Source organism: Haemaphysalis longicornis, unplaced genomic scaffold, assembly GCF_048455015.1.
Source record: "Haemaphysalis longicornis isolate Haplotype H1 unplaced genomic scaffold, Haemaphysalis longicornis Haplotype H1 scaffold_2, whole genome shotgun sequence".
Lineage (NCBI taxonomy): Eukaryota > Metazoa > Arthropoda > Arachnida > Ixodida > Ixodidae > Haemaphysalis > Haemaphysalis longicornis.
The window spans coordinates 135,738,102-135,764,441 of NW_027526295.1; the positions used below are offsets into that span (position 1 = coordinate 135,738,102).

A 26,340-nucleotide genomic window follows, 5' to 3' on the forward strand; every position below is an offset into this window, starting at 1 on the left:
AAGCTTCAATGCTTGATTTCATTGCTTATAAACTTCCCTGTTGACTCCATGCGTCATTTCGCGATTTGCGTACGAGTGTGTTTCATCTTATTAAATCATTTCGATGACGGTTAAAAGACGACTACTATTGGGATGCCAACTGTAGCAGATTGTGCGCAGTAACATTAAAGCAAACATTCATAGAGTGGCTTTCATATAGTTATCATTTGTTATTATAGAAAACGTGTACATTGGATTTCGTATGACTGTTTTGCTTTCCTCGTGTTACCGTTGTCGTAAATGTTGTACATGGTGTTATTGTATTATTTACAACGTATATTCATAACAACAGCTTGTTGGCGCCTTGAATGTGGAACTTGTTTGGTTACTTTGATTGTAAATATAGATAATTACCACTACAAGAAATAACGTGGTGTACAAGCGTGGGATAACAGGTACACGTAGGGGACCTATAACCAATACCATTTTTGCTCAAATAGAACAGAACGCCACGCTAAAGGTATGATGTAGGAGGAGCAGGATAACCATCGAAATGAACTATTTAGGATCCAGCGCAATGTTGTCTCGAATGGCGCTCAAGCTCAAGCGAAAAGTAGACAGTGACGTTATTAAGCTGCTGTAGTGTTCAACGCGGATTCAGAAGGACCCAGGAATGTTTGCATGAAGTCTTCATGGAGATGGGGGGGGGGGGGCAATAACGGAAAGTTTTCACAAGTGAAGGTCCAGGTTCGCGTCTCGCAGCTGCTGGACAAGACAAGTATATATGACCCGCTTTCTCACCATCATTATTTATAAAAGGCTGCTAAAAACCCGCTGTCCCAGCGACTTTCTGACAAGACGGAGTAGATTTTTCACAGCTTGTCGAGCTAATGGCAAAGTGAGGAAACGAATAGCTTCTGGGCAAGGACTCGTGCAACTGCTTCAAATGTCTTTCGTTTTCTAATGAACTTCAAGGACAAGAGTGGCGAACTCGGCTGTCGAGTTGGAGATAACATTTATTCGATGAACGGAAACAGCGCAGTTGCAGAATGAATCTCGCAACGGGGCTGATTATTCTATCAGCCGCACTCTGGGCGGGCAGTCAAGTACCTTTTGAAACCAGGCCCATGAATTACTGCTACGAGCGGTTGAGTGAGTTCTGAAAAGTTTCTGTTGCTCTTAACAGAAAATATTCTTCGGTTTCTTGAATGGATTCAGTGCGAATGGTTGTCGACTGCCATATTTACTGCAGTTCATAGTGTAAATGTCACAACCTTATCACATTATCATTATTGCGGCGATTCTAAGAGAAAACTGTGAAAGCCGTAGCGTTATTTGGTGGAGGAATACAGATCTTGTCTCTTATTTCTTTGCAAGCCCATCTGAAATTTGAACTACGGCAGTGGCATTACCATAACAACCAACTGAATTCACTAAGTAAATCCAAGGAACTAAAATCCGCAGTGCTGTTAGACAGCGCCTGTGCCGTCTGTTCCTACCTTAGTCCCGTCTTCCGCACCATTTTTAAAGTTAGTACACGCCATTCTTTCCCACAACATTCTACTTCAATTCTGAAACGTCGGCGCGTTTGATCTGCTCGGCGTTTTCAAGATAGTGTTATAACCACATACGTTAATACAATGAACTTTTTGCATCTTGAGACACCAAATTTCTGACAGTAGGTTTTCTGCAGCCATCCCGTCATGCTTAGGCAGACAGATCTGTCCGTAACGGCAATGGCAATCAAGGTTGCCGCAAAGCTGGAGCCGCTAATGAATCCTTGAATATACACAAGCTGTGTCCCTGAGATTCCTAAAGAACGTGGCACACTTCAGGAGAAAACACGCGGTTGTTCCTGGTATACATGGCCCTTTCGCTCCCCGCACGCTTGTGCAATTGAGAAGCAATTCTCTTAGAGTAAATGAATTAGTAATTCAGAAGGAAGCAGATTTTCGTCAAATACACCCACAGTAAAATTGTACAACTGAATGGAAATATCCGGACAAGTGTTTATAACAACAGGCGATTGGGAACTTCGCGGTTCGACCAATTTTATTTCATCACAATGGATATGCTGGCATGTACCGTATTTTTACATTCAAAGCACTGATTAATATAGGGAAAACAATTGCAACAGATAATAGCAGTAGTGTTCTGATTCAAATAACAATGAAACCGCCAAATATTTGAGCGGAAAAAATTGTGGACTTGGAAATTCTCCCAAAAAAAAAAACAGTCCCCACTAAAAAGAAGCCCGCGGAGATACATCTCGCTGAGGCACGAAGAACATATCATCTGAAGCTCGGACATTATATTTGATGTAAGAGATTGTTCTACTATTCCAGTTAAAATTCTCCGCGGCATCTATAGTACCACTATGGTGGTTTATTTTCGGACTACTACTGCGCATTAACGATGTGGGCATGCAAGGACGTTACAAAACCCAAGCGCCAATTAAAAGAAATGGGACATGCCTAAAGAGTGTCCCACCCGCGCAAAAGTACGCAACAATAGGCACACCAATACACCCACGAGACCACACAGACACACAAACACAGACACACGCACGCACACACTATTTTTCTCTGCACGTATAAGCCGACTATACCAACAAGATTTACGGATGATTGTAACCACCAGTTAAGTAAATATTACGGAGTCGTCCCTGAACACAACCTAAGTGTGGCTCAAACAGATGTTTAACGGGAGCCTTGAACCTACGTTTCATTGTTGACATGTGGTTCACTACAGTATAAAGGAGCACATCAGGTGTAGAAAAATCTCGTGTCTTTAGTTTTGCTCTTGTATATATGAATGCGCAAAAAAAACAGCGTAATTGTTCCGCTACCCCGAGATGGGTGTTTGAATCACTGGTGGGATTTGGTTTAAAACATAAGTAGAAACACTTGAATTACATGCTAACGCTTTTCTTTCTGCAGACCCGGTTGAAACAGCTAAAGCGACTCGTATGGCAACCTACATGTTTTTCTCTTGCAAGGATGAGATTCTTAAGTTGAATGTAAGACCGGGCATTATACAGGTAAGGTTCAAAGCGACATTTATGTTACTAATCCTATTAGGCATCGCTCCATTTGATGTTACAAACTCTTTTTACACATTGTAGTGCTCAGTTCAGCTCATTTGGATGATATGTTGACAGTAAATAATTACACTTTTTGTTTAATTATCACAAGTGTTTTGTAACATGCTGGGTCTATACATCCATCGGTGATCAGTAGAATTGCCTGAACAGACTATTCAGTTCATTGTATTAGGTGAGGTGAGGTGACTGTCAGAGGGAAAGAGGTTCCCAGCCTGCACCACATATGTATCACAGGGAGAGAAAGGGAAGCGGAGGGGGTAGAAATAAGAGTTTAGGTAGTGGTACAAAGGTGGTTGGGGCAGGAAAAGGAAGGGGTAATGGGGAATAGAAGATAAATCAGCGACCACCGCCTGGGAAGGGGAAAACTATCAGCGGGCCTTTTTTTTTGAACATGAAAGAAAAATGTCCTTGTTTGAACCGAAAAATCAGAAAACTCTATAAGTATTAAAAGAAAAATAACAAACACTAAACCTTAAGAACACTTCGTTCTAAAAGTTGATCTTCACTGTCGACTTGGATCCTTGGTAGACGTCTTAACTTTTTGTTCTTGTTCTTGAACTTTACTTGATTCTTGATTAGGTATAGAAATGTATTTTACAATCACAAGATATTTTTTGTAACATCGTGTAGGTCGCACATATTCACGGTATTTTACTCGAGCGATCGCGGACCATACCAAGGAAAGCAGTGTTGCTATAAATAGCCACACCAGAGCGAGGGGGAGTAAGAAAAGACCACACGCTGCAAGCTGTCCTACAACAAGAGCAAAGAAGTATTGAAGTGAATTAGTAGAATAATATAAATAAATAAACAAACAAACAAACAAATAAATAAATAAATAAATAAATAAATAAACAAACAAATAAATAAACAAATAAATAAAAAATAAAAAATAAATGAATAAATAAATAAAATAATAAATCATTCTATAGTTGTATTTAAAATGTAAAAAATAGTATCTTTAAATGAAAAAAAAAACACTCAATACCTTTAAAACGTTCGCAGCATTGCCCATCTGAATAAAAACGCCCAAACACGGATACTGCACTCGCTTATTCTGGCAGGAAAAACGCATGTCTAAGAGCGGCACGCAGTCGATAAACCTTTCCGTGCATGAAATTTGGGACGAATTCCCCAGATAACACCAAATATTGATAGGGACTTACGGCCGATTTTAATTAGTTCGCTAAGCTGCGAAGACAGCACCGCAGTAATAAAAAGCTGTCACTTTTATTCATTTGGGGGTCTCTTACATTTTAAGTAAAACATTGGTCCGTGAAACATTATAGGCAGCTGCATTGCGGTAAGGACATATAAGCCAGAAGGACTTTTGGAATCGTTGTGCTTATTTCGAAATAAGGCACACTGCTCTCTGGCAGTAAAAAAATATCTCCAAAAATGTATGTTTTTTTAGGACAGAATACGTACTGGCTCTTTTTAAAAAAATGAGGAAGCTTCGCAGTAGCGGTGCGAAGACTACCCGAGCAGGGAGGCTGGCGGCCTCATCTAGCTTATTCTTGGTTCGCCTATGTTTATGCGCGGTTACGGTTGGAGATTCGGGCAGGTTTCCCGCGGGTATATCCTCCGTGACTAGGTCAAGGTATCTGCGTGGTGTCGTCGTTGGGCCCCCAAAGAGATATGAACACTCAGTAATTAAGGCATGTGCAATGTATGTGAGCTCGTAACTCAAGATATTCTGCACCTAGCTGAATATCTGCCGCCGCTTCAACGGCGCTTCATTCGGGACTGTACCGAAGTCATCGCATCCATTCGCGAGGAGCTCCGCAGCGGCTTTTGCGATGCCCTTCCCCCTCTTTGGGAGTAACGCTCTTCTTCTTCCGCCCTATCTCCCCCTACTTCGGAGACCCGACCGTTGCACCTCCCATGAATTTACAAGCTTGCCGTGGAAAGTTCACTGCCCGGATGGTTTTGTTCACAAGCTTTCACATCTCTCCCAATGTGGACCTTGTTAGCACGCGCTAAAACCCGCGGCGGCCAGCTTCGCGAACTCGGCGCCTTCATGCGAGCTTTTCTGTGCTTCCCACTTCAGCCGCAAACGCACGTTAACTGGCGAGGTGAAGAGGACGTGAGCGGTCACGCCACGAACGATGGCCAGAGTGTTCTGGAAGGTCGAGTGGTGCCGACGCGGGCGATAATGTCATCACTAGGCGGGTTTTCCTGCAAATGTTCACCGGCTAAAGGCCAGCTCAAACAGCATCGCAGTTATAACCGCTTTGTTTCGATATATATAACGAGCCTTGACAAAAAAGGGTGTTTTACCATGAAGGCGCCTCTGCTGCGAATTTGTGTCGAAGAAGCGCGTTGACTCCTATAGCCCTCCCACTACTTCAATTATTTACAAAAAAAAACATTGCTTAGTCTGAAGGCTGCAGAAACAATAAAGCAACCTAAATATAGGAGCTAATTACCTATTATTGGAAAGCCTCTCGTTGAGTCATTGCATTCATTTTTTAAAGCTGGCTTATCTCTGATTTGACATCTCAGCAATTAGTCATGTTTTGTCTTTAACAAAGATGTTTTCACGGTGATTATGAACATTGTGAACGGTGATTATGAACATGATTATGAACGGGGATTATGAAGATACTAAAACGTCTCCACAGCGTTTTGACGTCGGGCACCGGAGCCTCCAACGGCCAAAACATAGCGCGCTATACACCGCTGACAGGCGCCCGAGAATGCGTGCTGAGGTATGAGAGCGTGCCCTGACCCGATTGAAAACGCAGTCGCAAGGAAAAATTAGTATTCTTGTAACAGTGAGGCTCTTCACAAGAGAACGGGCGAATATCTAATGAGGGCGTCGTCCTTTGCATAAAACACGAAAATGTTTGATTGTGGGGTTGATTGCGCGCCGAAGATTCACAGGCGATGAGCCGCGCCACAGTGGTGGCCTCTAGAATAATTTTGACCACCTGGAGACATTTAACGTGCGCCGAAATCTCGGACACACGAGGCGTTTTTGCTTTTCGCGTCTGTCAGAAAAGCTCCGCCACGGCCGGGAGTAGAACCCACGTACTCGTGCTGAGAGGCGCAACGCCTTAGCCACTCATCTACCACGACGGGTAAAACCTCGCCAAGGCAGGGAGTGTCAAAACGAACACTCGACAAGGCAAGGCATGTCGCTAGGAAGGGCAGAACCGGGCATAAAATTACCCAAACGATATTGTTGCTGGGCGGGTTGGTTTTGGTCTGAGAACATACTGAGTGGTGCAATGAAACACACGCAAGAAAAAAGACACGGGACAGGCGCCACAATGCGCCTCTCCCGTGTCCTCTTTCTTGTGAGTGTTTCTTTGCGCTACTGAGTATGTTCTTAATCCAAACGAAAGACACGAGAAAGCGCTGTTGCCGACGCGTTTAACACTGGCGGAAAGGAGGGAGTACTGAGAAGTTCGTGAGAGACTGCAACACTTTTTTCAACTTTGTTTTTAAATCTGAAATGCTTTGTGAACCTACTCAGAAAACACATCCAGTACTTAAAATATGGGGTCACAAGTTACCTGAGCCACAAATGGCTGCTGTATGCCCATCATATAACTTTGAATGTTACTCTTTTTTTTTCTGTTTCCTGGTCCTGGCGTTAGTCAAGCGCAGGAATGCCATAATTAGATAGTGATGTAGCGGCTTTTGGTCGGCTTTCCTTCAGTGCAGCAATAGACAGATTCGGCAGCTACTTTAAAGTGCAAACCACACAAGGAAAGCTGAACCTGTAGGCGTTTCTACTGCCAATCATGCAGGGGCGGCGCTTCGCCTTGGTGGGTAACTATAGGTTCTACAATTCTTCGACGCCCAAAGAAAAGGGTGAAAGTGTTTGTGAGAAGCGTTGCAGATTTCTTCCAATCTTTTACGAAGATTAAATACGACGAGATACTGTTTTAAAGCACCAATGTGGCGTCTAAAACATGTTGCAACCATGTGGAGCATCCCAGAAATCTAAAACCTGTTGACCCAAGGTTCAGACCGACTCAAATATCAGAGCGATACCGTGCATAGCTCGTGCTTTGACACGATGGCGATTCTGTTCTTTTGAGTAGAGGTGTACCCCTGGTCCATTCGTGGTCAACTGCTGCTTAACATATATTACATCAATGCGCCCATGAAAAACTACGATATAAAAACATACCCCTAGTTGTGTTTTCTGTGATATGACATCATGTTTGACGATAAAACATTCAATCACAGCACTACGCTCAAAACAAAAGCCAAAGTACGGAAATTAAACAAGACCTTATAAACCTGACAATATTACTGAAAATTCAAAAATGAAACATTCAGAAATTACAAAATTTTGTATAGCAGTTCCAAAAGCGGGGTACCCGCAAAAGTCCCAATTTAATGCAACGGGTCATTCGAATCCTCCGCCGACCGCACGATGAAAGAGCAGTTCGAACGGGTAAAACCAAAAAGCACACTCACTTTGCGACCGTATTTTGTACGCGATGATAACTATAAGGGCATGGAAAAGAACTCGCATTTTAAGGTTTGTGTGGTGATTGTGAATTTCGGGTAATAAACCGAGGAGAAACAATATTCCTCCGTAAAGAAAGAAGAGGCACGTTGAGTGAGCGATAGTTGAAATAATGATGTATACTGGCGGTAGGGTAACATTCTAGCAAAATTGTGGCCATCTGCACAGGTTCTGCGGTGTTTGAAACGGGATTATGGCCCAGATTCCTTACTAAAAAGAATTGTTTGAGTTTTAAAATGACAGGTGTCTTATATAGCCAAAGATTTAGCGATGAAGGTGCCATAGAAAACTTCCTGCGTATAGAGAAATGCATGTGGTTATCCTTCTTATATGTATTCGATGAGGCTCTAACAAGATGGTGTAGTGGTTTTGGGACTTACTACATTTTTATAAGCCGGTTTTTGTTCAAGCAACAAAACGTGCACTTTATATTCAAGAAAAAAAAACATGGTTTTCATAAGCACTGCAAGATCAACAGTTAAGTCATTTCACGCGTCCGGAGATCTGCGGAGTTTAAAAGAATTTTACTAGGGCCTTCTAAAAAATGAGTGCTTCTAATGTGGCCCGCGATTCTTAGAAGGGCGGCAAAATGTATCGAAAATGCTCGTTATCTTTGGTGAACGAGGTTACGCTCTTAGAAGCAATGTATATGCACAGTGTCTCTTATTTAGATTCAAGAAGTCAGACTGTTTCGGCCATGAGAGGAGCATGGTGGCTATGGGTAGGACGGTGCATCTGCAACACCTCTCTTCCTGGATTTTCTCGAAGTTGGTTTTTCGAGAAAAGAAAAGACTTCGTGCGTTTTTGTCAGCGCAGTCAAAACCAGTCGAGAATGGCACGGCATGTGTCGGTAATTCCTAATGGACTTGAGAGGTCGTGTCTTGATGGTGTGCCGAACAGTTTTTTGGCATGCTATCGATTATTCAAAAGCACTCTGCAAGATAACCCAACAACTCTCGTAAAAATGGCTCATTGTGCTTCCCACAGTTGGTTCTGGCATTTTTACAAAGTTATCTTCACTACAGAAACCCATACGTACCAGTCAGCGGCCCAGTTAAAACTTCAAAAACAATCCAGAGTGGTAGCTTTGAGGTGTGAATTGAAGGGCGACATCTGCTTACGATATCTATAATAAATTACGTATCAAACATTGCAAAGACACAAACCATTGAATACGCTGATGGAAATAGCCTATGTTATTCAAAACAGGAATTAGCAAGGCAACTAAATATAGCAAACATTGCACTGGTGCAGCAAACAATTGAATTCAATCAATTCATTAAAATAAAGGCTCCAAAAGAAGGGTGGGGCCATTTAGGCCAACTAGTTTACGATAAACGTGGGCGTGCGCCTTACACTTGGTACTTGCTGCGTAGAACTGATAAAAGTAACGTAGAGCCTTGGTGTTCTTATACATATAAATTTGCTTTGGAATGAGCACACTGCACTTGTATTTTTGCTTAAAGTTTGTGCCAATAAGCAGAAATTTATTGTTTATATCTCCTTCTTTTACTCGAATCTGGGCTACCCTTCTTTCGTATAAAGAAACACACCTGACACTAATTTTATGAAGGTTCTTAAAATACAGGAGAGGCTATTCTTTCAATTTCAGCCTCACTGACGATCACGACGGTCACTGCGCATATTTCTGACAAACATGGAATGTTGCCGGCAATAGCGCACTTATACTGCACCCGTACTACTTGATGAGTCCACAGCTACCATCATCCTCCGTAAGGAGAGCAGTAAATTACCTATAAGGAAGGGCGTCAGGCAAGGAGACACAATCCCTCCAATGTTATTCACACCAAGTTTACAAGCAGTATTCAGAACGTTGGATTGGGAACAGGTGGGAGCAAGGGTTAATGGAGAACACCTCAGTAACCTCAGGTTTGCTGATGACGTTGCCTAGCTAAGTAATTCGGGGGACGAAGTGCAAAGCATGCTTTCCGCACTGGATAAACAGAGTAGAACCGTGGGCCTGAAAATTAATATACAGAAAACCAAAGTAATTATCAATAACCTCGGCACAGCACAGCGGTTTGAGATAGGTGGCGAGGAAGTGGAAGTGGTAAGCGAATATATATACTTAGGCCAAGTTGTGACCCCGGATCCCAACCATGAGGCAGAGATAATTAGAAGGATAAGAATGGGTTGGAGGGCACACGGCAGACATTCCCAGATCATAAATGGCAGCCTACCATTATCCCTGAAGAAGAAATTGTATGACAGCTGCATCTTACCGGTACTCATCTAAGGGGCAGAAACTTGGAGGCTCACTGAGAGGGTTCAACTTAAATTGAGAACTACTCAGCGGGCAATGAAGCGGAAGATGATAGGTGTAACATTAAGGGACAAGAATAGAGCGGAGTGGGTCAGCGAACACACGCGTGTTAAGGACATATTAGTAGAAATTAAGAAGAAACGGACGTAGGCAGGGCATGTAATGCGAAGGCAGATAACCGTTGGTTATTAAGGGTAACAAAGTGGATCCCTAGGGAAGACAAGCGTTGCAGGGGGCGGCAGAAAGTTAGATGGGCAGATGAGATCAGGAAGTTTGCGGGGAAAAATTGGTCGCAGTTAGCACAGGACCGGAGCGATTGGAGATTAATGGGAGAGGCCTTTGCCCTGCAGTGGGCGTAGATAGGCTGGCGACCGCACCAAACCATTGTCATGTAAAGTTATCCCGCTGGCGTAAATGAGACGTAGTACATACGGAATTTGCCGGCACATACACCTCTAGATAAAAAATAGGCAATATGGGGTGAACACACCTGTAAAATAGCCCGAACACGTACTAATCACGTTTGACAAATGTTAATGCACATCCTGCCCAGCACGCGTGGCACGTTAGGACAATAATACAGTGGATACGACTTCCAAGCGTCTTCCAAGCGACGATACTTCCAATACGACTTCCAAGCGACCGCGCGTAATCGTCGTATGACCGGGAGGTCGTACGAAAGTGATACGGGCAAATGTCACCCTAATAGACGGCCTCACGTGACAGGTGGGGTAAGACCCTTTTTAAGGTACTACAGTTAGCTTATTCCCGCGTGATTTGCTAATCCCTAACTGAAATCTGAAGTTTCCAAAAATAAAACCCTTATTTGCTGCCCCCTCCTCCCCTCCACGCGTCCACGCCATCCCGCCAGCCATGCACCAAGTGCTACACTACCCTGGTGACGTCAAACGCTATTTATAGTCCGCGAACTCCAGGCCTCGCGCGCGCGAGATAAGGCCAACGTGGTAGGGCAAATTGAGAGGGGAAAAAGCGATATTTGGAGCTGCCAAGACTAAGAGAAATGAAGAATAGTAGGAGACGGTGGAATACGAGGCCAGAGCGGAGCGACAACGTGGCTTTGGAAGAGACTGATAAGCGGAGCACAGAGAGGGGGCGAGAGGGCGTCGCAAACGAGAGTAACTGGTATGAACCAGGCGAAGAAAGCGGATGTTGGGTTGCATCGTATGTGTTTTTACGTTCGTCGGTTCGATGGTAGCTTCATACTGGCGCTCCTCCGCGCCACTTGTATAGACTGTCTTTTCACGGTTGGCGCGTTGGTTGACTCCCGCCGACCATTACCCGCCTGCTTGCTTGCGTCTGCTTGCCTGCGGGCCTTCGCACATCAGGCAGGGTCAAACGAAGGTTAAGAATAACGGAAGAACAGGACGAGGCGGCGAAGTGGTGTAAACAATGAGAAAAACGCCCGTTTATCCCCGCCAGGATGCGTCGTATGAAGCGGACCACGTGCACCCAAGCGTCGTATTTCCGGGTTTTAAATGCATTGTTTCTATGGGGAGTTTGCCTGGACCGCGGTGTTCCGTAGTAAGAATCCGGTCGTCGTAAGACAGGGAGACGCGTCATCGGGGTTCCATGCATTCTCACAGCAGGCTATGCCGCCTATGCCTGTGTTTTTTTGCACGTCGTAAATTTTTCTTTGATTTTTTTCCGGTTCTGTTTTCTTTATTTGGTTTTACTTTTCTTCCTTCTTTCAGCTATACGAAATGTGGTTCGTCAACGTTTAATTCATTGCAATGTTTTTTTTTTGGTTCAACATAGGATGCTACAACATACCGCTCGCTGCTTCTCGTTCTCCCAATGTACGAGGGGTGGCGGCCTCTGTCATGCGTGAAAAAATTACTTTTTGTCTGCACTCTCGTGTTACTGCTTTTTAATAAATGTGCGATCCCAAAGAAACTTGAAAGATTGAAGGCTGAAAGGTGCAGCCTTTTCGTGCGAGCTGGTTTACGCGCGGAAAGACAGGCGCTCGCTGGTTCATGCCATGACACAGGCGCACAAGCAAGACACACCAAGAACATGAGGAGATAATGCGGTATTCAAAGCTGTGGCCGCAGCATGTGCCCACCGCGTTTGGCATAGGACCAAGAGAACTGGCGGTCGCGCGGGGACCGTGTTCTGCTTTTTGGCCCTAGAATATTTCGTATCAGGCGCAGTTGGATGAATGCGGTCTTAAAGAACAGAAACTAATGCTGGAAGAATACGTTGACTGCTTCAAAGACGACCTGCACGAGACGAAATTGCAGTGTTACAGATGTGTTATACAGGTAACGGGTCTTTGAATCAAAGCTGTGGGAAGAGAACACGCGAAGTCTGTGCGGACCGGCACTGGCAGCATTTTGGCACACCAGTGTGAAAATTGCCTCTGCTCACTACTGTCTGATGGCGCATCATCATGAAGCGCTATTGCAGAGCAGCGCACGAAGAATATTGGCCACGCTTTTATGATAAACACTGTACAGTGCAGTGCGTGAGTACATCTCCTATGGTGTTGATTAATAAGAGGGACGTAAACTCTCTGAGAGTATGTTAGCTGATTTAATGCGGCCGATATTCGTTCAGTTAACTCTTTCTTTTTCTAGTCTTTTCTCTCCTTTACGAGTGCTAGTACTCACTCGTCGTTGTCAATAGCGAAAATACTTAACAGTCTGTGCAGCTGCTTTTTCCAAGTATCATCATGTACCAGCTAGCCCGCCCTAAGTTACTTGGGTTGAAATTTTTTTGTAACGAAATATCTCTTGTTTTTAAGTTCGTTCAAGGATAATGATTGACACGCGAAATACCTTGTGTGTCTGCCTGTTGCAGAAATGTTGATAACCCTTCACTTTAACTTTTAGGAAGCCAACCGTTTTTGCCTTGGGTATCGATTTTGCTACAGCGTGGCTCAAGAGAGAACAAATGTGAGTGGTCTCACATTAGGTATTTTACTGTTACAATGTTTTGCTTACGCAATACACTGCTCTACTCTCGGAAATGAAGTTTGCACGTTTATATTACATTCTGTTAGTGTGCAATACTATTCGTTGTACAGGGTGTCATGAAAGTTGCTTTCAGTTTTTCCTGACTTCACTTCCACTGCATTACTAAAATGATAAACGCCTGTTATTTACTAAATTCAAAATACATGCTCCCAGAAGTTGTTCCTAAATATTTAATTATCACGTCCATGTAACTCTCCTTGCCATGAAAACCAATATTGTTTCGTTACCTCAAGAAAAACAGAGACCTGGGGCATTGTGTCAACGGTGTGTAGAAAGAAACATACACCAGAAGCAGTGGCGCAAAGAATGGCTAATTAGAAAATGCAAGGATCAAGATTCATTTCTGAAAACACGATATAACATTTGTGCATAAACACAGAACCTAAAGCAAAAGCAGGTAAAGAAATGTACGTTGATGTTGAGCAATATTAAGGGTCGATTTTTGCATTTCCTTGTCTTTGTGCACCTATGATCTTGAGGTTTCTTCCGAACTTTTGCTGAAGTTATAAAAAACATCTTCGCCAATGCGCTACTTTTAAGGCGACTACTTTAAGCTTTAATACTTTCTTCGGCACAAAGTAGGCCAGCGGGGGTTATGTATGAAAATTAAGTCAAGTTTTACACAGTGTGAATTCTTCTGAAACGGGGGTGCTGGGGTTCAACTGTCTCGGCTCGAACATGAACGGGAGTTCCCCGGGAAGGCCAGCGCCTTCGCCGCGCTACGTTTACGGTTCACGGAAAGGAATCGGCAGCTAATCCACTAAAAATCAACAAAGAATGTATCCCTCCCCTCTCTCTCCAGTAGCCAAAAGGAGAGAAAAGTACCCTCCGAGACCACTGCGTTTTCTATCGGTGTTTCTGGGAAGCGGCTTCTGCGAGGCCGCCGGTGGGTCTTCGAATCTCATCCTACCGCTCCCTGACACACGACCTTCAACAGGCGGAAGAAAAATCTCAAATTACAACAACTCTGGTGTTAATATCGGGTGAATGTATTATAAAAACGCAGCTAGTCGGGTTTCTTCGGACAAACTGTTTAAAAAAGCTTGTGAAAAAAAACTGTAAGCAATGATTTTGCTCAGATTGATAATGCCTGTGATAATTTTTCACACTTTCGATAGGAGGCCGCGCAAGGATGTGTGTGGATAGGAAAATAATGAGGCGGTGCAAGCAGTTTTTAAGATTAAAATTTTTTGCTGTTTTACAGTTATTAGAAACATTGCCCGAAGAAAGATAGTGTGAAAACGGCAATTCCAATATTGCACGTGTTAGTAATTTCGAGTTCTTCAGTATTTTACGTGTAATGTTGCCAAACCAGTGGCCGATGAGAGCTACACATCATTGATTATATGTAATATTCCATTTACCGTTCTTATAATGGGTGGCGTGACTTCACTTGGGTTTCTGTCATTGGTTGCTGTTGAAATTTTGGTTTGGCTTGAAGGAAAGACTCCGCGGAAAACATCGCTAACTAAGTTGGCAGATCGACTTTCATTCACTTCTCCACCCTAGCTGTAAGATAAGCCAGTTGCGTGAACAAATGATATCTTCACTGTCTTCCAAAACTGTTTTGGTTTGTTTTGTTCATGCTTAAAATCGTTGTTTAGAAGAAGAAATTTTTGCAGTGTAAGCCCTAAGCAGTTGCTTATAAGTGCTATGGTAAGGTTGTAGTCACAGGTGAACTATAAGTGAGTACTTCCATATCTAATCACCAAAACATGTGCCTTTTTGAACACATAGGGCCAATATACAGAATAGTGATGCTCCACTTAGAACATGATCATCATTGCTTCAGAATATAAATTTCTGGTCCCTGCTACATTGCAGGAGAATACAGTTGGCGATAGTTTTTTCGGACTCCAAAAAGGCGGACGTCCTGGATATTTCGTTCTTTCGCGAAAAACTCCCAGTTGTTCCATAGGAGCAAAGAGTCACGGATTTTTCGGACTGCTCTTTTATTCGGACTATTTTTCGTTCCCCTCCTGGTCCGAAAAATTGGTCGGCTACTGTAATTAGCCCGGCATGAATCGACACGCAGTTTTACAGAATACGCAAAAATGCAGAGGTTTATAAAAATAAACAAGTGGTATGCACTCCAAATTGTGCTGCAAGGTACAGAAAATGTTTCAAGGACCAACTTACACGTTCTGGCTTGTGCACGCCCCTAAACCCCTCAGAATTTGCAAAAAGCGAACCGGCAAAAAAAGTGAACCGGGCTGAATGGTAACATAGTGGAAGCTGGTTACAATCCTCACATTATATACTGGCTTGCAAAATTGATATCATACCTTTTATTTCCACAGCGCGAGGTTTGAAAGAGCTAAAGAGTTACTTATCATTCCACTCTAGGTTTCTGCAAGTTGTACGGGAAGTTGCCCGCTCACGAGAAACCCCAGAATTTGAACAACCAAAGTGAAGTACTAGATACAGAAAATACTAGTCAACAATCGAATAAATTCATTACTTGAACTTGAATGAACGCATCTGAAGAGTATATCATACCTCTTTGCATGGCACCTTAAAAGCACAAAAATTATTGATTCAGAAGGTGCCCCTTCAGGAAGAGATGCGTTGAAAGCACGAGAGTACAGATGTAGTGCGCTCTCATTGAGACAAATTACAAAAAAGGCGCAGTAATAATAATGGTTGATATGAACAGTTCGAATATCTACATTTAAACCTGCCGAACAAAGGGAGACCCTCTCACCAAAATTTCATACGGAATATCTATACAGGGTGTTTGGGAAGCCTAATTATAGGATGTCAGAGAAACAAGTATATGGGGAATATTTGAGCCAGGGGCAGTTTTTGGATGACATCTTGTAAATTGATTTGTACAGAGCCTTTGAAAAGGTGCTTTGAGAACAGTACTCGAGAACCTTAGTCCTAGGATTAAGGTAAATATAAATATTTCAGACTCTAAGTCGACTCAAACAAAGCGCCCTCCCAGCGTAGGGAATAAAATGCCACCACAGATTAATGTAAATGCCTATACTGTACTGCTTGTGAGCGCACCTTTAAACTACGAGAAAGATCTGAGGCACAGAATTTCTTTAAAATGGAGTCAATTCAACCAATGCTGTTGTGTAACAAACTGCGTGCTATCTTTGTCAGAAAAAAGGAATACAGCCACTGAGCTCGCCCTGGTAAAGAACACATCCTTGGATAACTTACTAAACCGCTTCACAGAGAACATAGGCCAGGACTGGAGACTATAACCAAAATGGTAGGGTACGTGGTTCAAGGTATAATCCTATCGCATTACCTAAGAAAAAAACGTTAGGTGGAGGACTTTTAGGGTAAATTGGGGAAAGGTGGATTTTAGAAGGCGACCTCACGGAAACTAATTACCACTGGAGCACTGGCGATACGGAGTGACTCCCGGGAGAATGAACTGGCCATACAAAATCTTGATGCAGGTAGAAGAGGCAGATGTTTAGTGGAAAAATATGAGTAAAGGTAGAGCGGAGTGCAGCAGTGGTAAGTCAATAAGAGAGCCCTTCTACGGATATCCGTAACGGTCGTTGCGCGAGGTGGTGGGGGCAGACCAACGTCTGCAGAGTTTAACTTTGCCCTTGTATATTTCAGTGAAATAAAGCAACCCGTCTTCTAGAGGAGCACGCGAAGTGATGGTATACTGCGCGTAACATATCTAAAAGCAAAAGGATTATTATTAGAATTCGCGAACGGAAATGTGATCAGGATATTTCTGTTTAAGGGGGTATAAGGTCCCCTTGTGAACACTTTACACACCTCAAATGTCACCACTACTATCACCATCAAAATCATCATCATTATAGTCATCATCCTGGTTGTTTCCACTGCAGAACGAAGGTCTCTCGGTTCCCGGTCATGGCGGCCGCTTTTCTGATGCAGGCAAAAAGCGAAAGCGCCCGTGTGTTTGAGACTTTAGCGCATGTAAAGATCGCCAGGAGGTCGAAATTAATCCGGAGCCCTCCACTACCACGCGAAATCATCGCCTGTGTAGGCGTCGGCACGCTACACCTCGCCATCAATGAAAGCAATCAGGACGAAGATCTTTCCCAAAGATTTTCAGCCACATATGACGTGTACTAGCTGAATCCACCCTTTCCCCGCACATATTCGCAATTCTTCCCTCCATCGAGACGATGTACAACCCCTATTGTGTTTGCGTCTGTTGGAAGCGACTCAGTTAAATGGATGGTGCACTTGTTTTTTTCTTTAGCGCATCACATTACCGGGCCATGCCCACTTTCTTCGCTTAATTTGAGCTGCAGTGTCTGTCACATGAGTCTGATCCCTAATTGACGCAGCTGTGTTTTTACCCCTGAGCGTGACCCCTAGCATTCTTATTTCCATAGCTCGTTGGGCCGACATAAGTCTTCTTTCATGTCGCTTTTCGATACACTTACTTTCTTCCCCAAGTTCCAGAAAAGCGCCTTCCTTATCCCGAGTTGGAAGTGTGTGGTGCAGTGGATTTTCCGGAATTTTGCTCTCTTACAGAACACCAAGGCACTGATTTCAACGATGTTTGACTGTGTAGAAAAGCTTGCAGCTGCAGGAATCACAGTGAAGCCTGTAAGTCGTAATTAAGAATTCCACGGCTGCCTCTAAACAGGGGTGGGGACAGCCATTATAAACCTCACCGGTTTAGGGTATTATCTCTGTAACGGCTTTTGAACTGAATAATACATGCGTTTAGATATCAGACGACCGTGTGCAAAAACTTGCTGGCGTATCACTCCACTTACGATTCAATTATAACTGCTGTGAATCCAGAGGTAGTGCTATGGGCACCAGCAGTTTGGTGGTAATGATAATAAAGATGCGGAATATTGTCTTTCTCGTTGAATTCGGGGGGTTAAGGGTATCTTTCGAGATCAATTTAGGAGTTCTAATGAAAGCTCTTTAATTCGAGCTTCAATAATTCCAATTTATAGATAATTCGAACAATGAGATTTGGGGCTGCCAAGCTCCCATAGAAGCCTATCTATAACAAGGTCAGTTGATTAGAACATGACTAGGCTTCGAAACGGATAATTCGAACTACGTGCAGCCGCGGCGGTGGCGTCGTACCTGGGGTACGGCCACAGTAATTCTTCCGCTACGTACCCGCGACACTGCGTCGTCTTCGAAACGGGGGGCGAAAATCAAGAGAGAAGGCAGCACTTCGGAAAAACCAAATAAAACCCGTATTGTGGACGCTTTTTAAGACGTCGCTTTTGTGAACAACGTCGCTGAGAATGCGACCGCAGTTCTTTGTTTTACCCTCACAGATCAAGACGTTATTCTTAGGTCAGAAACCCAAAGTTTATCACCGCCAGTGGCGACGACGGGGGGGACGCAGCACGAGTGTAGCCGTACGCTACATTTTGGTGCCGGATGGAATACTTCCCATCTCCTGGTTAATGTTGAAAACGGCGAAGGGGAGGCCTTCCGCACTACCCGCAACTTAGAGCGAAGATTGCTTGCCTTCGCCGCATATCGAAAACACAGGCGGGAATGATGGCGTTTTCAAAGAATATATTACTGACATGTCGCACTGCTTCACGAACGCCGCGTATTGTTGCTGCTGTCCACTTTCGCTAGATCGAACTTTCATTAATCGTACCGTGACGCCATACCCCTGTAATTCGATCTAATGAGCGTTTAGTGTATTTATTCTATCCTGAACATACCTTGTAGAATTTGTTTTTTTTGTATCAATTCCTATTATATTTTGTCATGAACACCATGGGCGGATAGGGTGACCGAGTTCAAGTAAATCCTCACGTTCCTAAATTCTGCGCTGATTCGGCGAAAGGCTCCTCCGTAGCCGGTTGGCGTAAATACCTTCAAGATCGGCCGCAGCAGTCTTTCAGCCACCTTTTTAACTGGCTGTGCGGATGACATCCTTAGCGTACTTTTTCGGTACAGCATTATGTCGTTTCACACATCTGTATGTTTGTTTTCGTCCCAAGTATTAATATGGACTGTGGTGTACAGCCTGCGCACTCCAGCATCAGTTCGTGAGTTCACGCAACCCTATTTGGCCGCCACTAACCGAGTTGCGCGCCGTGTGGGAAGTGCTCGGTGGCTGACATACGGTCGAATAGCTTGCGGATGCAGAAGACGGGTCATGTTTTGAACGCCATATATTTTGTGTAAACGAAACGGTAAACCTTGGACCCCAGGAAGGCTAGTGCAACGGACTGAAAAGATCGAAGTCTCTTTCTACAATCATGCTATGGAAAAACCCCGCCCCAGCGTATAATGGCGCCCGACAAAGGATAAGCAAAAGCACGCCTCCATGTGAGCTAGCGCCTTGTTTTTTTAAGATAACAAAGCACACGGAACCTAGCAAGTGCTGCATACTGCTCGTACGCACATCCCTCCTCCATCGTACTTTTTGTTTCGTGGCTCATTCGAACTACGTGACAGTGTCGCGGGAGGTTCAAACACCATTCACAACAGTTCGGCCAGTGAACGGTGAAGCATGTCTTTTTAAGGGTTTTTGCCAGTAGCATTTATTTCTTATTAATTCATTGATGAATCAATGCAGTATTTAGCACTGACGAAGGCCGAGAATTACTGTTTTAATGTATTGATAACGGAAGAATGGGTGGTCATGTTCTTCGACCTGACCTTGGCTTCCAAATGTTAGCCTTTCGGACGGCCGAGGCCACGACCGGAACCCTCAACCGACTACTTATGTAACGTTGCAAATTTATACGCAAGTGGCTTCGGTAAAAGTGCGGGAACATAACGGTGCTATTATTACACGGTGGTATCGGGCAATTTTTGTTTTCTTTTTTAATCGCAAATAACCACAGCGGCTTACAGCCCAAATGGGAAAGTGTGGCCAATCAAACGACAAAAGAAAGTTTGTTTTTTGTGGGTGCAGAGCTTTTGGTAACAGCAGTGTGAACATGTTATATACAAATGGTACGGGTGAAGATTTTAATGCGTGCTCTGAACATCCAAGAAGTAAAGACAACAGTGCGGATAAATCGCGCTGGAAGGCTTCTAGAATGCGAGTGTGAAGTAGAAGACGTCACGGATCACTTCGAATGCGTCTAACCTGAAGAAGTATGATAATGTAAATGAATGTTTGGTACTTTATTGTATTGTAGCTTTCTGCATAGGAGACATATTTGAATATGGCGTAATTGGCAGCCATAAGTCGTAATTCTGCTTTGGAAGTGGCGGAGGCGGAATATAGGAAAATGTTAGTTAAGACAACAAAAGCTTGTATCAAAACTGTGCGAAGGGTAACTTAACAACAAGGCCACTGGTCGTATTGAGATACCAGACGACACTTTTGATTGCCGCTAATCCACAGCTTCACGCATTATGGTGGCACTTGACATTTTGCTCAGCTGGTGAGCTTGGAAAACTTGTTAGGCAAACAAACAAGGAGCAACAGACTATATGCGTTACTCTATTGCGTTGTGGTAAAATCGATGATATACGGAGTACAATACTCGTACCGAGCAGTTTTGCGAAAAAATACACACATAACACCCTACTGGTGCATATTCCGTGCAGACTTTTATTCATTTGTCAGGATAGTAAATGCCGAGTAACAAGACTCCGTGTTCCCATGAACCAATGCTTGTTCTCAGCGTTTTAGTAAAGCCGAGAACAAGTATCTTGCAATGAAAATAGCGTGGCCCAGTTTTTCATCGGTGCCTAATCCACCATTATACTTGCGTATACATAGAGAAATGATACTGTGCTGAGTAACTGCCAGGGACACACATGCACCGGCGATTTCATTTTTGTATCGCAAATGCTCTAGGTAACACGAGGTACGTAATGAAAAACACGTTTAGTGACAGCGATTAACCAAACGCAAGTTAACGCCTTGTTTGCTTTTGCTTTCAGGACTGGCAAGCAAAGTACAACTTCAATTGGACCATTGTGCTTAAGATCTATAGGGTATGTATTTGGTACTGAAGTAATATGTTCAGGGGAAATGTACCCCGACGCCCTCACAGAAGGGAAATAATAATAATAATGGTAATAAAAATATCGCAATATTCATACTAGTACTAATATTATTTGTACTAAAACAACAATTGTAATCTCCTTGTTTGTGCCTACTCGACTACGAATGCCGCTGAGATGAAGCATCTCAGGGGCCTTCGTCGTTGCGCTTAAAAGAGCCATGAAGAGAAAATACAACTTTGTTTAATTTGAAAGAATTAGGATTCAGTATCTCCCTCAGCTCCATTACAGCAACAAAGGTTGTTTTCTAACGCAAAAAAAGCAAGAAGTATTTAAAAACTTTCAAATTTGGCGCCACCGCGACGTGTTATGAGCAAGAATGAAGTCATACGGGCCAACAATAAAACATAATTTTCAGTGCATTAACTGCACTTTAGCATTAAAGTGATGCGGTCAAATGAAACTAGAGGCCCAATTACAGACGTCCAGTCGTGGGTCGTCGCGACAGGTGAGTTAGGCGGCCGCCAATCGCACAAACAAGGTTCCGTGACGTCATAGAAAAGTTGCGGGAAATTGGCTAGGCGGTCGCGACTGCTTCACACGTTTTCTATAATATCTCCGTTATTTCTTCGAAGATTGCGATGATATTGTTATAATTGTTATCGGGAATAAGCAGTCTTTCTAATAAACCCAACTTGTATTTTGTCTTCATGGTTTCTTTAAGGGCGCGTTCTTGTCCGCGATGCCCTAGGCCGTAGGTTTTTATGCTATTTTTTTATGCCTTCATCGCTGTATCGAATAATAGTACTCCGCTGCTTATATTGCAGTTTTTGCAGCAATGTTATAAAGAACGACAGTGTAGGGGCACGTGCATTGAAGTTAAAGAAAACGAACATTGTGTGTTTTTCTTGGCGTTATACTTGCGCCAGGCACGTACGCATTCACAGCCGTGTGTCAAAAGGTTTCGTAGTAAATTATGAGAGCACGTGTGTTGCGCATTTTGTCAGCTTAACCCGTGTTATCATCCATTTTGCTATTTAGTTGAAGGGCTGAACCATGCTCTATGTTGTAAAAGACGGCAGCAGAGATACAACACCCTGCAACCTTTGAAGTCACACCAACTAACGCAATGACATTGCACGGTTTGAAAAGTGTTGTGTGACCAGCCGAGTCTTCAAATTGTACGTTCCACATTTCAGGGGTTCCCTAAACATGTGTATATTTCTTGCGCATATTGTAAATGTTGAAGCAAACTACACGTGCCGCCAGGAAGTCACCAGGGAATATCACGCATGAAAATTGCAGTTTGTGAGATTCCTGATGCTTTCAACAAACCGGAACATTGCGCCAAAAAGTCTCCGCATGGGCATGCGAATTGAGATTGGTTTTTTGCTGGTGGTATGGAACGGGTAACTTGGGCTCATACCAATGGTGATGTGCCCCGTGCTTATCAGTAGTGTAATTAGGGCGGAAATTAGTATAACCAGTGTACTTGCATTTGATGTGTTTCCACGCCTGGGCAAAAACTCTGACCTAACATTCCTTGGGACACCACCACATAGTTCATCCTTGTTATTAGGGACGTGTTAGGCAGTACAAATCATTGCTGGACATAACCGACAAGGCGTGGTCACGATCTGACCGTGTTTACCACAAAGAATATCGGCTCACCAAGAAGAGGAAGCTGATCAAAGTTTTTTTTCTACTTAGCTGTTGGAATTGTGCTTCGAGGCAATGCTTTATAATATGACACTGGAAATATTCGCAGAAATATAATTGTTACGTGACGGCAGGGCACAGTAACTGAAACATTGAAGATGTGAGCGAGGCATTTACACTATGTACGCGATGTCCGCCACTAGACAGTCCGCTGAGCTTGGACTTATTCCGTTCTTTTATCTCCAGAGGTTCGGCCCCCCGCTTTTGTCTTCTTCCCGTGGCGTTATGTTTTAGAGCGTCTGGTTTTTAATGTATACGGTTACAACCGGTGATATTGGCGGTGATTCAGCTGCCTGAAGGTATTGGTTATATTCACAACGCAGAGGTTTAGAAACCCACCAGTGGTGACAATCGCTGGACAAATTTGTTTTTTTTTTAATTTTTTTATCTTGGTGGGAATACCGCAAAAATTGTGGTAGCACATTGCACGTCCTTCAGAAGAGCAATGCATTCTTTGTTTGGAAGGCTGGCTACATGGGACTCCACAACACCGCTTTATAACAATTTCCGAGATGCTGTTCCTGCTCATAGTTCTGTAGGAGCTTGTAGGAAACAGGGAATCTATAGCGGTGAAGTGCTTATTCTGTGGCGAGAACGGTTGGGTTACGTTTCGCAGACTTGTGATACGTCCTTGTTTTGGATACGAAGCCAATCTGGTGCATCAAACTGCACCCCCGCTAGAAAACTGCGGATACGCGAAAATGTGAAAATAAAACAAACAAGAAAACCACTGTTCAAATTGAAAAAAATAAATGCTCAGGCTGCACATTTTGTGAAGATATATTTCTATACGAAAGGACAAGCTCGTTTCTTGGAAATTTTCATTTGCGTATGCCGCATTCATCGTGCTATTTATGAGGATCTTTAACGCATAGCAGTTCTGGGCTACCAATATTGTTTCCCAGCTATAATTCAGTACTGCGGAATCCAAAATTGGTTTCATTCCACGGATCCTGCCTCTATGAAGGATCAAGAGCATAGGCAAGATGTCCATTCGACGTTATTCCTTATTTGCCGCCGTAGGTATCAATGTGGAAACAAGTAACTGCAAAAGGCCTCTGTTTACCTTTTTCAGGGACGAACCATGAACACCATAGTTCAATACCTATCAAAAGACCGTCAGATCCCTCCATCCGACTACTGAAAAAGCCGCGATGTACCTTTTTGTTACTAAAGGCAGCTGACTCGTGAACTGACTAGAAATAGCTCAAAAAGTGGGTACAGTTGGTACAGAATTAGTACACTCAGCAGTAGGTATTGTGTAGAGATCCAATATTCGCGGCTCTTTTTCATGAGTGAAAACAGTACGCGCCTGTTTGCCGTAATTGTACCGGAACACGCGACGGTATTCCGGCTTTTTGTAAATTGGTTTGTAGGCACGTTTTATGGTGCACCTAACATTTCGGGTGTACTCTTGCGCCAAAAACGTAATTTGTAACTGACAGTTTAAAACAAAAAACGTCGTCTCATACAATATTTTTCAATTTCAGAATTGTGCCTCGCAACACATGCCACGTGATATCAGATACGTGTTGTGGGGATTCACGTGGCTGAAAGACCTTGGCTCCGGCTGAATAGACAACGACGATGCCATGCAAATAACGCTTGTGCCTCTGCTAAAGAGCGAAATGAGAATAAACTTTTACAGAGACTAGGCTCCCCGTATTAGGCTCACAGTCGCCGTCCACACGGCAATGTAGCCGTCGTCGCTTTGCCGCATGATAGCTGTGTGTCGCTCAAACCGATAATCTTGCCCCCGCCATCGCCGCCATCGTAACACAGTCACCACTACTTCCGCTAAGTCTGCAGGACTTTATTAAAATAACAGTAAACTGAGTAGCCTATAATCGTATACATCTTGATTTGAATTACCTACCAGAAACCTTGAGAAGGGTTACGGCCCGTGAAATGTAGAAGCAACCAGTTTCAAAAGGGCCTAAAACACCGCGATCGGTCGTTACACTGCGACATACACATGAACGGCATTTGGCAGAATCTCTGGTGATTGCAATGTAGGAAAATATACCAGGATAATTTACAGATATTCCTTCCATGCATATCCTGAGGGCTTTGCGATGCTCTTGCAACGTGCTGTTTGCGATGTTCCTACAATGTCAGACGGCCGCAGCACCAGGATATCGCGCTGCAGTGGGAAGGGCAGTTGAGGTATTGAAAATTCTTTGGTGGCGGGTAGAAGAGCATGGTTATCCTTCTAGGTGAGGGAGGCGGAGAGTCCTCGCACTTTCCTAGGCCTTGGTCACCGAATATTCACATTGCTCTGATGGTCATCTTGTCAGCGCTGACAACTATAAATCCAGGTTGGGAATAAGCGGGTAAAGCAAGCACGAGGACACTGAATAGTAGTGGGGTAATGAGAGGCTACAGCGCCTGCATACGGGGTAGTGGCGCGAGGGTGTATTTTGAGACTACGCTATGGTTAATATACTTCTGGTTTGAAGTACGTGCGTGGAGTTTGCTTCGTATGACGGGATAAATGTGGAAATGAGGGCTGCCTGGTTTTCAGGTAGTCGGTGAGGAAAGAGTGGTATGTGGACTTTAAAAAGTGAGTAGGAGGGAGGAACCAATGTTAGGCAGAGATTGTGGCCGTAAATGGGGCGTCTGGAGGGCATATCGTGAGAAGCAGCTTGTGATGCGTCGTTTACTGCAAGGTCGGCGTGGTTTGAGGTGGCTAGGATGGTTTAACGCAAGCGAAGTATAAGTAGATTGGGAAAGCCAGTAGTACGTTTTTTGCGCTTATCGTAGACTAACCATCCGAGCCCGCAGAGCGAACTACGACCGTGCCTTCATGCTCGATACCTCCTTCGTTCATTATTAACCTTAACCATTACCACCACACTCCCCTCAATGCCATGGTGCGCAGACCCAGAACTCTAAAAACAAATAGGGCAATGCGGCCCCTCAATGTGAGTGAGCCCATGTATAATAAACAAAGAGGCTGCGAGTAGCAGTACTATAACGTTCAGGTGGAGCACAGTGACGAATGTGCAGCAGAAAAACACGAGAAAATAATGGATACAGTTGTGTTCTATTTGTCAGTATCTTGCTTTTATCTTCTGTTTACATTTTGCTTTTCTACTTCTGTTGTTTTTATTGATATTTTTATGTATTGCTGTTATGTATAGGTTGCTTTTTTTGTCTGCCCTGTCTCTTCTGCCATTCCATTTAGGCTTCCTGAAGTTTAACCACATCGTTCTCTTTCAATCGCAGTTGTTGATGATTTACTGCCGCAGACGAATCAGCCCTCAGGCGTTGCTATATTTCCCGAGCAAGCACCCGGTGTCGGTCGAGCCATGACAATTATTCATGCAAAAGGCCGGGTCTTTGTTTGCAGGGTCTATTTTAAGATGCTGGGACGCCCTCTCTTAACTAGTTTGGCATCAGCTGGGGTGCGGGGAGCATAGCAACCCTGGACGCACAGCATCTTCGCCCCTAAATTGCTCCTACTTGTGTTAAGGCAAAGGCGTTAACATCTCGTCGTGCGCCCCAAGCCCGTTGACACAATTAACGATCACTGTGGTAGGAAGCAGGAACGGATGTGCATCACAATGCCATGAACTACCGTCTAGAGTTACGTGATATGTTAGACCTCTGAGAAGATGCGATTTCGCGCAGCCGGCGGTGGCATAACGTAAGGATTGGGAGGCCACTTGAAACTCACAACATCAACACCATATGGTAGATATCTGAACGCTGCGCCATGTTTCAGATGTAATATATCTACACGGTCGCCCTTGCACTGTGGTCACTGTTGCGGATTTATTAAAGAAGACAAAGAGGACAGAGGCGGCTAACTGCTGACTATCCCAATCAGCGGAAGAAGAAAAGAGGCGAATAAACTCGG

The 26,340-nt window shown here is 43.8% G+C and overlaps 1 protein-coding gene across 1 annotated transcript; it reads left to right on the forward strand.

Moving 5' to 3' along the window:
- The first annotated feature begins 975 nt into the window (after positions 1-975).
- Positions 976-24,117, forward strand: LOC144167411 (uncharacterized). The gene is made up of 6 exons (XM_077696681.1): positions 976-1,131; positions 2,919-3,019; positions 12,708-12,770; positions 17,334-17,408; positions 20,697-20,750; positions 23,969-24,117. Exons 1-6 carry the CDS (start codon positions 1,029-1,031, stop codon positions 24,050-24,052), a joined length of 480 nt encoding a protein of 159 aa, XP_077552807.1. The 5' UTR covers positions 976-1,028; the 3' UTR covers positions 24,053-24,117.
- Positions 24,118-26,340: the final 2,223 nt, after the last annotated feature.